Source organism: Vipera berus (assembly GCF_964194415.1).
Source record: "Vipera berus genome assembly, chromosome: 1".
In the NCBI taxonomy this organism is placed as follows: domain Eukaryota; kingdom Metazoa; phylum Chordata; class Lepidosauria; order Squamata; family Viperidae; genus Vipera; species Vipera berus.
In genome coordinates this window covers 237,095,498-237,107,940 of record NC_138202.1, presented here as the reverse complement: position 1 = coordinate 237,107,940, position 12,443 = coordinate 237,095,498, and the positions used below count along the sequence as shown (strand labels likewise).

At 38.8% G+C, this 12,443-nt stretch overlaps 1 protein-coding gene across 5 annotated transcripts in view; it reads right to left on the bottom strand.

Moving 5' to 3' along the window:
• KCNQ5 (potassium voltage-gated channel subfamily Q member 5) overlaps positions 1–12,443 on the bottom strand; it is a gene marked incomplete at its 5' end in the record, with an annotated part of 344,629 nt that overhangs the window by 56,840 nt on the left and 275,346 nt on the right. For all 5 annotated transcript variants that reach the window (XM_081314439.1, XM_081314441.1, XM_081314443.1 and 2 more), the window contains 2 exons: positions 2,879–2,974; positions 7,402–7,512. In XM_081314439.1, coding sequence (XP_081170565.1) covers positions 2,879–2,974; positions 7,402–7,512 — 207 coding nt within the window. The remainder of the gene's footprint in view (positions 1–2,878; positions 2,975–7,401; positions 7,513–12,443) is intronic.

Here is a 12,443-nt window from a genome sequence, read left to right as displayed (position 1 = left end):
CCATTTAAAAAAGGACCTTCACAGCTTTCACAAATACCAGCAAATGGGGCATGGAATAGTTCCTGCTTCATAACAGAACATTAGGCTAAGTCAGAAGTTGATAACTGGGCACTGAGTATTTGAAAATAAGACAATTGCAATATGTCAATTGGTATAAATAATAAAGTCATCAATTCATTTTAAATGATGACAGTACAAAAGGATTATAGTTTTAGATACATTATCCTAACATACATGGCTGACAGGATATATTTTCACAAGGAACTTGTCTGTTAATGCTTTTAACCATTTACGCAATGCTATATCCTTGGAATATAAGTGCACAAAATGATCCGATATTATACATTTCCTATTAATACTTTTAAAATAAAGATTTATTATTCCCAACTTTTCAGATCGCTTCAACTGTATGATCGAAGAACCTATTTACATCCAGTGCAAAAATATTAACTGATCTTCATCATGGATGTCTAACACAGTTATAAGAGAAAAGTAAGACTCAAGCAATAGTCTGCTCTCTAAATGACTCTTCTGTACAGTCAGCAACTCTGCAGTCAGGTCTTCATTTATCTGGGAATAAATCCTACTGAACTCCACTGAACATATGTGGGAGTGGACGCATGCAAGTGGAAGGATTTTTACAGTGGGCTTTGGGATAGAGATCCTTACTGAACAGCCTTCCCAAACTTGAATCCATGCAGATGGTTTGCACTCAGTTCTCTTCATCTCTGACCATTTGCCAGGCTGGCTGAGGATGAAAGGAATTCTAATCCAAATAACTCAAGGGACCCAAGATAGGGAAGGCTGCTGTAAAGAAGGGAGAATGTGTGTCACAACCTCCTCTTTCAGTTCATCTGGCATGAATCTTAAGATATATTTACCCTCACAGCTAGCTCTGGATCAAATGAATTGGGGGCTTTCATTCCCTGCTTGGTCTGGCCTTCTCACATTCAAGCAATATATATCATCTAGGTCAGAGGTAGGCAACTTTGGCTCTTTTATGACTCGTGGACTTCAACTCCCAGAATTCCTGAGCCAGCATGGCTCAGCTTGGAAACTCTCCCTTTCCCCTCAGCATGGCTGGCTCAGGAATTCTGGGAGTTGAAGTCCACGAGTCATAAAAGAGCCAAGATTGCCTACCCCTCATCTAGGTCATGTTTAATCACTAGGCTAAGAGTAGCCATTTTTAATTACTGTGCCATCTAGTAACTTTATGCAAGTTACTAGCTGGTGGTACAGATAGATAGAGAGGCCCTTCAATATGAACAGAGATCTGGGAATACCAAAGTGTATTTTAACACAACTGCTAACACTTGGGTAATACTATACTGTATATTTTTTCACGCTGTTATTCTTTATAATCTTTATAATGTACAGCATGCAGCATAGCCTACAACCGTACAATGGGATAGCCTAGAACTAGTTTATAGTATAATAAAAATTCTAACAAGCATTTTTCCTTTTCAATAGCATTCTGTTTGTGTAGCACTCTGTTTGTAAGTAGGAAGACACTGGCTGCATAGCCATTACCTCTAAGAGAAGCATAAACAACAGTCCAGCAAAAGACTGAATCATCTCTCCGCAGAGACATTTGGCATTTCTGTTCCATAGCCATAATCCAGCATAATTTGGAAGCCAAAATCTCTTAGAAGAGATTTGGTTCAGCTTCCAAATGATAATGAGGCTTATTCGTACAGAAAAAACAATGTCAGGAACCAAAGAATGTGAGAATAATTCTGTGCCCCTATATATTATACGTTACATAAACTAACTCCCTTCAAAGGAGTGTAATCATTTTAACTGTAAGATGCTGGGTATGAAGAAAGTGAAGGAAGTTATTCAAAACAAAAAGAGAGAATCATTGTTCTAATAACAGGACAATTAAAATGTTAACTATTCAGACATTTAAATGCATTTTGATTCCTTCTACATGACAATATTACTCTAATGCATTCAGCATCTTAAGCAAAAAAATCCATTATATGCAATCATGCAAGCTATGCAATAAATTCTTTGGACAAAGGTCTCTTCATTCAAACTAAATATATTTTCCCTGGCATATTGTCTGAGTTCGACTATTTATGAATTAATTGAATATATACAAATGTAGGGTATCATACATAAATCTATCATTAGTTATCAAATATTACTGTAATTCTAGTTACTGAATCCCCATTCTTTTGAAAGGGTTACTTGCTAAAAATACAAAATGAAATCCAAACTCCAAACAAACAATGAATGAAAATAGAAACTGATGATTTTAAAGGGCAGTACCAGAGTTTGATTAAGGGCCACTTGGCTTAGTATATTGTGTGAACCCAGCTGATGTAATTTGTAAGCCATAATTTATGGATTAGCATGTTCTACAACAGGGGTCTTCAAACTTGGCCCTTTTATGACTTGTGGACTTCAACTCCCAGAATTCCTCAGCCAGCAAAGTCCACAAGTCATAAAAGAGCCGAGTTTGAAGACCCCTGTTCTATAAACTTAACTGCTTGAGGTTTGTAAATCATAACTTAAGGCTTACCTAGTTGCGAGTCATCCAATAAACCATTCTAAGTAGATATCTAGTTTGAGATATTTGTGGATTGTTTATAATATATTAAATGGTTTAGCAAATGGGTTTGATATGACCATGAACTTAGTTTATATGTGAAATAGCCCAGCTGTTTGATTACATATTTGTACACATGATTCCCTTTTCAACTGGGATTATGGCTGTAAAAACTTGGCTTTTTACTTCCTCAACTGAATTGGAATGAAGAAAGAACAGGAATGATCCTTCCTAAATATATGTATTTCTTTGAAACCTGGCATAATTGAGCTTGTAATATTCATTATCAAGAATTTTTGAAAATCTGCTTCATTTGCTACTTACTTGAATTAAACTGGCAGCAGGATTTCTTCTCTTTTCAAAATGTTTTTGACGATGCTGTTCCTGTACTTTTAATGCAAATCCTGACCCTAGAATACCCTTAAGTGCAATACAACAAAAGTTTATAATCAGAAAAATATTTCTGCTAACAATTAAAAACGTACAATTTCAAAAACTAAAATAAGGATTATACAGTATAAATGACCTGTATGTCATAGCATGGTTTGGTTCAATATTTGAAATGACATTATTGGACCAATGTGGAGAACATCAGGTGCATCTTATAATCATATGGGACAGGATTCTGCCAAATTCTTACAAACCAGGAAACAGACATAATTTAAAATACTGTAAGAGTGGGTAACATGGAAAGTTCTGAATTCTCCCTTTGTCCTTACCCTTATTGTTGTTATTACTGTTACTGTAACCACATTTTTCCAGTCAGTTTTCTCTCGGTGTAAGTTTATTTCCAATGCTGTTATTTTCTAAGTATTTTACTAGGAAAGAATTGAGAAAACCAGCTTTGGGGGAACTAACAGGCAAACTTAGTCTTATCTAATCTTCCTTGATTAGGGAATTTCATTGTCACCTCATTGCTCCTCTCGTTTTCTACATCCCCAATTCTCGCCCCCAAATTGTGGGGAAATTTTGTAAATAGTTTAGGAAGAATGTTAGATTACTTCTCTTCATGTTCCACTAATGAAAGCCTTTGCTTAAGTTGCATTACCAGGAATTTGATTCTGATAGAACAATTGGCCATCATAGTCCACTTTTCTAGTTACTCTTCTTTAAGTATGCAACTACATAGAATGTTGTCAATTCAAATTTTCATACTGCAGCAACTACTTTTCTAATGTAAAGGGAATGACAGAGCACGAGAGAGCCACTTTGGTCTAGTGCAAGGGTGTCCAACTGTTGGCCCGCGGGCTGGATGCATCACCATGCCCATCCCAGCTCTGCAAAGGTAAAAAAACGTTGCGATATGTCACGATACATCACGTGACGTGATTTTGACACCCATAGTCTAGTGGTTAAAGCACCAGGCTAAAAAGACCATGAATTCAAGTCCCATCTTAGCTATGAAAGCTGGCTGGGTGACCATAGTCCAGTCAGTCTCTCTCATCCCAGCCCACCCCACCCCCACAAGTTATTGTGGGGGAAAATAAGAGGAGGAAGGCGTTGGATATGTTCATCACCTTGAGTTATTTGCATAGAATAACCTGTTGTCATGACCTTTAACTGAGTGAAACAATACATCATAGGACAATTGTTGAACAAGATATCTCAAATTTCAGAATGTGTCCAAAATCTGAGACCCATGAGTCCCAAGAAAACAAAATTTGGGAAACTTAAGGCTTTTTGAATGCTACTGGATGCTGCTGCAGTCATGTGATATTCATTTTCATAGTGTGATGATAGTATCCCATCCAGTCTTGCAATTCCTTGCTCTCTCCCCCACCCAGCAGCCAGTGAACTGCCTGCTGGGAAGGGAATGAAAGGAGGAAGAAAAGGAAGGAAGGAAGGAAGGAAGGAAGGAAAGGAAAGGAAAGGAAAGGAAAGGAAAGGAAAGGAAAGGAAAGGAAAGGAAGAGAGGGAGGCACTGGGAAGAAGGAACCCCAATACACTTTTCCTGACTGCGCACCTTCCTTGAACTGCAAGTACCTCTTGTGCAACCCTATGCATTTTTCACAACCCAAGCTGGCTGCTCACAGAATGTCCCTGACCTGCATGGCATTTTTCACATACTCCCAAGCACACATAGGCACCGTTCCCTATGCGCAAACCCAATGTATTCTGCTTGAGCTGTGCAGCACCCCTCACATAACAACATGACCTGCACAACAGCCTTGATCAATGCTGTCTCTTGCACACTGTACCCAACCTATATGGCATCTCTTGCACACACCCCTGTATGCTTTCCGACCTGTGCATCATCTCTCATACATCCCCATGTACAATTCCTGATCTACACCCTAATGCACTTGCTCATTCCCTTTCCCACCCAGCAGCAGCCATTTACCTGCCTGCTGGGTTTGGACCTGTAACTTCCTGCTGGCTTCCCCATTGCTATCCTCTCTGAAAGTTTATCACAAGCAAATTAAGTGGGGAAGCCTTCAGGAATTCTAGGGAGGGAGGGAGGGAGGAAGGAAGGTAGATAGGTAGGTTTCTGATGTTTCCTGTCAGCTTTCCATAAAGAAACTTAATGGGAAAGCTGGTAGGAAATTAGAAGTCGCTCCTGCTCCTAATGCTTTTTTGCCCATATGCGGTCATTCTGTTATTTTGTTTAGGTAAGGAAATATTTCTGAAATGATGACCAAAGAGTGTATAGGTTTCTAGTCCGCAGTAAAACAGAATTCTGATTAATAGAAGCCTGAATCTGTTTTGCTATGTACAAATTACATGCTTAGTTATTTTATTAATTCTACCAGTTATGTAGTTCTATCATTGCATATTACAGCTAAAGAAAAATACTAGTATATTTGTCATTAACCTTAAATGAAGTTATGTTAATTTGGTATTTGAACTAGGGAAGTTCTTTTATGTTTATAACAACTTAAAAGTGCAGTATCCCACATGCAAGTAAAATGAAAAAGTTTAGTATACTGTGGAATATTATTTGCATATGTTTAGAAGCCGATTATTACTAATGGAAAATATCAAAGATACATGCTTGGCTGTGCAGAGCCCTCGATTTGAAGGACTCACTATAATTTAGTTGCAGATGAATGTGCATGAAGCTTCTATTAGGAACACTGTATCACAGCTCTCCACTGAAAAAAACACATTTGTCTTAAAGTATTCTCCTCTGGCATCTTAAGTGTACCCATGTGTGCTTTGAATCAGATTTTGCTCTTCAAATCCAGATCACCGGAGATCTCTAGAGTATATGTATGCGGTTACATTTATGGTATATTTTACTCCATCTACTGCTATTTGAAATTGCTAAAACTTTCAAGAAGGTGTCAATATCTGTTTATGAGGAAGCTTAACTTTTAGCTATGAAAAGTCACTGGGATTTCAGCAGCCAAACAATAAATTTTCTTGAAGAGCATTAGTTAGCAGCTGAATCAGAAACAGCATCTACTCCTAGGCAAATGCTTCAGTGGAGTCCTTGATTCTCTCCAAGCTTGGTTTTTGCTTGCAGAAGTTTCATTACCTGACTAAGTAAAATCTTCAGTGCTACAAGGGAGTGAAGTTTGTCCCCTGTTGATATACAGTAGCTTGTCCTGTCATTGTGGATGGGGATGTGATTTTGTCCTTGTAGCTCCTTGATTAGGCTGTTTACTGCTTGTTTGTTTGTCTGAATTGGTAGTTCCTTGATTAGGGTATTGCTTACTGCTTGTTTGTTTGTCTGGTGTTATATTTTTAATGAAAACTGCTTTTATTTACTAACTAATATTTAATAGTATTTCTGCACTTTCTCATTACTAACCCAAATTAAGTAAATTAAAAATATTTGTAATCTGACAAAGAAATAATTCCTGAGTACAGAACAATATGTTCTTTAGCCTTCTACTAGATAAGCATTTCTTATAGATGATTTCTGATAATGATTTCTGATTTTTTTACAAGGGTAATTATATTTCTTAACAAAAAAATCTTGTGTAGGAAATGGAAAATATTCCAACATTTAATTTATATGTAAAAAAAACTTTAACATGTAATTACAATTTAAAAATATTCTAGCATGGGCTTATTATATTAATTACTAGAACTTACTGAGATTCTAACATTATAAAAGATATGTTTGGATATAGCAGATCTCATTTTCTTTGAGGACCTCTCTATACTGATGTAGGAACTGGTTCTCTAGTGGCCTACACAGATCCTGCTCTTCTCTCAATAATCTTATGGACAGATGAGAAACCAGGAAGGGCTGAATCCTTGACATTTATCCATAGTAGAAATGGACTTCACCACATCTTAGCAAGTTCCATGCAAACATTGTTTTGGATGCAATGTAACCAAATAAAACTTTGGATGTCCCATACATTTATTATTGGAGATAAGTAAGCTCTTAAAGAAGGGGCGCGGTGGCTCAGTGGGTTAGGATGCTGAGCTTGATCAGAAGGTCGGCAGTTTGGTGGGTCGAATCCTGAGTGCCGCGTAACAGAGTGAGCGCCTGTTACTCGTCCCAGCTTCTGCCAACCTAGCAGTTTGAAAGCACATAAAAATGCAAGTAGAAAAATAGGGACCACTACGGTGGGAAGGTAACAGCATTCCGTGCACCTTTGGCATCTAGTCATGCCGGCCACATGACCACGGAGACGTCCTCGGACAAGCGCTGGCTCTTCGGCTTTGAAACGGAGATGAGCACCAGCCCCTAGATTTGGAAACGATTAGCACGCATGTGCGGGGGAACCTTTACCTTTACCTTTAAGCTCTTAAAAAGTATTGTATGCAATGGCAAAAGTTAACATGGGTTTACAAATGCATTGATATAAGTGACTAACATTCTTTCTCACATATCCAGCACAGAGTACAATGTTCTTCAAATTTTTTAAAAAAGTGGTAAAGATACTCACAGCAGGTAATGCAAAGAAAGAAATGCCAAGCAGTGCAAACCCCGCAGAAAGCAGCCTTCCTAGCCAAGTAAGAGGCGTTTTATCTCCATAACCAATTGTTGTTAATGTGATCTGAAAATAAACGAATATAAACCAGGGTGAAAAAAATGCAGACAGTAGAGATACCAAGAATTTTAACATCAGCTCTCTAAAGTATATAGAGACAGCTTATAAAAAAAAAGGAAACAGTGGGATTTCCCTTTGGGTGTTCACCCTTGTCTCAGTGACATTTAGTCACTATGATCAGCTCTGCTTCTCAGGCTGCTTTGAATATTTCCAAAATACATTTTTTTCAGTCAATGTGAATATGAACCTGACTAGGGGCTGGCAGTATGGAAGGGGAAAATGACTAGGCGCAGAGATGACACAGCTCCTCTCCAGCCTAGATATTCCTACATAAAAATGCCCCATGCATATCCATTATTTCAGCAGAAAGATTTGGAAACCAGCATTTAGAGAGGTTGATGTAGCCTGTTTGTAGGTTATTGTTTGTGTTCTTATGCCTTGCCCATATGGGATGGCCTGCACAAAACAACCAGCTGAGCATTCTCTGCTTGAGCTTTTCCGTGGGAGCCCAGCTTTTCAGGAGACATACTTAATTCCTTCAGGTTTCAACTCACACTCTGACAACAAGATGATTGGTTGAAGAACTTCAACTTGCAGTTGAATTCTTATTTCTTTACTTCTTTTTCTTTAAATATTTCATACATTTTTTTCTTGCCGCAATCATAAAATCTCTCAGAAGCTAACAAAAAGACAGTAGTGCCAATAAAAAAAAAACTGCATACAATTCATAAACTGTATCTGACATCAACATCAAAATGGCCTATGGAAAAGCTCAGTTTTCAACTGTTTCTGGAAGGCAGATAACATCGGAGCTGAATGAATCTCCAGCAAGAGGCTATTCCAGAGAGCCAGTCAAAATCACAGGGAAACGGGGAATTTTATACTTTATTCTTTATTCACAGAACATTGTTAGTGTTCTGAATGAATGAGAAAATGAAACAAGCAAGCAATCCACTAGTCAGCAAATCAATGAATAGTTTCATTACAGTCTCAAAACATAGTAAGATAACATATTGCTTCTTGGTTAGGATTTTTTTTAAAAAAAATCTAAGCTTTTTCTAAGAACATGAATAACCTGTGCTGGCTGTAGCTATATGATAACCATGTATTGATGACCACTATTGCTTTTAATGTCACTTGGACAAAGCCATGAAGTTGCTGTTACTTTAATCCTCAAGCAGGAATTCGGCAGCTCACTTGATAAAATTTTATCAGTATCACTTACAAACATAGCAAGACAGATTGGTAAATATAGGCTGGGTACTGTACACTGCAAGCACGTCTTACAATCAGAAGTGTAAAGAATATTTCTTTGGAGAGAAATAATACTGTAATGACATAAAACTTTTTCGCTGTGGTAAATGTAGCATTTGGTGGAGCAGTGGGCTAATGCCTCCTTAAGTAACACCAGCTGCCTGCAATTAGTGCAGGTTCGCATCCCACCAGGCTCAAGGTTGACTCAGCCTTCCATCCTTCGCCCTGAGTCTTCGGAGAAGGGCGGGATATAAATGGGATTAAAAAAAAATTCAAACTCTTTGGGCTAAAATGGACATTCATACCACTGTCTCAACAAATACCATCACAGATGTCATGCTTGCTCCTTCCATGTCTGATCCAAACATCAGAATCTAGGCAGTTATGGTTTTGAACCACATGGTTCCATATGCAAAAATGCATTTGTATTGTCATTTATGATTTAAAAAAAATGTCTGAAATGTTTTTAAAGTAGTAGAAATTTATCTCTGATTAGTTTAATAAAGGGACGCGGTGGCTCAGGGGGTTAGGACGCTGAGCTTGTCGATCAGAAGGTCGGCAGTTTGGCGGGTCGAATCCTGAGTGCCGTGTAGCAGAGTGAGCGCCTGTTACTCCTCCCAGCTTCTGCCAACCTAGCAGTTCGAAAGCACGTAAAAATGCAAGTAGAAAAATAGGGACCACTACAGTGGGAAGGTAACAGCGTTCTGTGCGCCTTTGGTGTCTAGTCATGCCGGCCACATGACCACGGAGACGTCCTCGGACAAGCGCTGGCTCTTCGGCTTTGAAACGGAGATGAGCACCGGCCCCTAGAGTTGGAAATGACTAGCATGCATGTGCGGGGGAACCTTTACCTTTACCTAGTTTAATAAAGATAAATTATATTTCCAAAATGAATGCAGAGCTAATTAAGAGCTGAAGTATTAACAAAGGACTAACAAAATTCTTATTTTCTTTTAGGCCTAATCATTCCACAGAGTTACTCTTTCAGTAAATCTGCATTAGCCTATTTGAGCAGGAATGAAACCTGAATGATCTGGCATTCATCTGATCATTGCCAGGCACCAGAGAGTAGAGAGATGTTTCCAAGATCTCTTTGATGAAAAATAGAGAAGCTTATAAAAAGGATAATGCCGACTTCCGGTGGCGGCACAGCGCCGGAGACAGCCCTTTCGGGCTGCCCGCGGCTCAGCTGTGTTATTTCCACCCGAAACAGCGCCGATCAGCTGTTCGGGTGGATTTGGAGCCCCCTCCTCGGGAGAAGAGGAGGGGGTGAGCCCCCAGGTAGGGGTTGAGTTCTCCGGGGCCGCCTGAGCTTAAAGCTTGGGCGGCTGAAGGATCGAACTCCCCCGTAGCCTGGGTTGCTCCCAGCTGGTCAGCGCCTCTGCTCCGTGATTTCTGGAGCGGAGCCAGGCGTTTGCGACCACCCCTGCCAGAAGGAAAGACTATGGAATAAAAGGAGCAGGCAGAGCGGTACAGGAGGAAAAGGTGAAGAGGACTTTTATTGCTGCTTTCTAGCTTAATGGATTTTATAAATTTAAAAGTGAAAGTGCGTAGTAAGTGAAAGTAAAGATGGCGGCTAAACCTCCTCCAAAAGCTCTTTGGAGTACTGGAACTTCTCCGGTGCAACAGTCATCATTGCAAGCGTTGCTTCTTCCTGATGTATTGACACCGAAGGATTTACAAGATGCTCTTGGAAAATATGCCCAGGTAATTCTGGAAGCAATGGGTGATAAATTTGCAAAGATGGAGGAGAAGTTGGAGAAACTGGAGGAGAGAATAGAAGAGAGGATGGAAGAGAAGTTCAGAGTGATGAAGGTAGACATTTTGTCTTCAGTGTATAGAGTGGCTGAATGTGTGGAAGATTTGGATGAAAAAGTGGAAGATTTGACTCAAAAAAATGCCATATTAGAAGCAAAAGTACTGGAAAATGAAGATTTAAGAGACAAAATGGACAAAGAATTGAGTCTTGCTCAATATTACCAGATGCAGTATGCTGTTAGAATCAGAGGTTTAAAAGAGAATATTAAGGAAGATCTAAAGCAGCTGATTTCTGAGGCTCTGGAAGTAGTATTAAGTCAGCCAGCATCTGAAATAAAGGGAGGCATGGATAAAGTGTTTCGTGTGAATTCATGGATTGCCAGACAGAGAAAGCTACCTAGAGATGTGGTGGTTTATTTTGTAAAGAGGGAAATTAGAGACGAAGTTATTCAAGCTGCTTATGGTACTAAAGTCGTGATTGCTGATCAAGAAGTTTTGGTTCTAAAAGAAATTCCTCCAAAGATTTTAAGGAGAAGGAAGGATTTTACATTTTTAGTGCAAGAGCTCAAGCAACGAGATATAAGGTTCAGATGGGAGATTCCAGTTGGGTTGATGGTGATGTATGAAGGTAAAAGGTACCGTTTGACCACTGTGATGCAGGCGCGTGATTTTTACAATAACGTTTTAAAAGCAACCCCACTATCACTTCTGGAAGCTGCAAAGGGATCTGGAGAAGGAGAACACCAAGAGGCTGAAGATGGACAGACAGAGGAGAATGGTGCTGGAGGAGATCAAGCTACAACTTCTTTGGATGATTCTAGAGAGCAGAGGGTGACGTGTGCTGCTTTAAAACGATCAAAAAAAAATAAAAGAACAAGATCAGCAGAAGTCTATGGAATTTCCAAAATGTACTTACAGCCAAGTAGTGGGAGGAGCACGGCCTAAAAAAGATAGTCCTGTTTAAGCAGTGCTCCAAGAGCTTTGGGATGATATGCATGGCAACTAAATTTTTAACTTGGAACGTTAATGGACTAAATTCACCACAGAAGAGGAAGAAAGTTTTTTAATATTTAAAACAATTCAAGATAGATGTTATATGGTTGCAAGAAACGCATATTAGGGTTGTGGACCAAAAGTATTTATCGAACTTAAGGTTGGGCACGCAATTTGTTGCTTCTGCAATGAATAAGAAAAATGGAGTGGTTGTTTATCTTAAAAGTGCCTTAACAGCGGACTTAATTGAAGCAGATAAGCATGGAAGATATGTTATGATAGAGTTGCTGCTAGTAGGTAAAAAGATGCTTTTAGTTGGATTATATGCTCCTAATTAACAACAAGTTGACTTTTTTAGTTTATTTCATACAAAGCTTACCCAGTTGGATTATAAAATTTTTATTTTTATGGGGGGTTGGAATGGTGTTTTGGATGTTCAGATGGACAAGGCTGGAGCTTTTAAGCGCGTCCCAAGTCATGCTAGACTGCCTAAATCCTTTTTTGAAATGAAGGATGACTTGGAACTGCGAGATATTTGGTGTGAAAGACATTCGTATGAAAAGGATTATACCTTTTTTTTTTTTCCTGACAGACATCAATCTTTTTTTCAGGATCGATTTCATTTTGTGGACTAATGACTTTTTTTTTAAGGATTAAGAAGGTGAAGATATGTGCAAGAACTATTTCTGATCATAGCCCAGTTTGGCTAGAGATTTATAAGGAGAATAAGGAGAAATTTTTTTTTGTTTTGTTTTTTTTATATATTCTATATTAATAGTGTTTGTAGTTATCCTATGTGAGCTAGAGAGTGATAGATTTTAGAGTCTATGGTTGTTAGCATATGGTTGTTTATGATTCTTTTTTTCTTTTTTATACCTTGTACTTAGCTCTGGGAAGTCGGGGGGGGTGGGGAGGGGAGGAGGGGTAAGGAG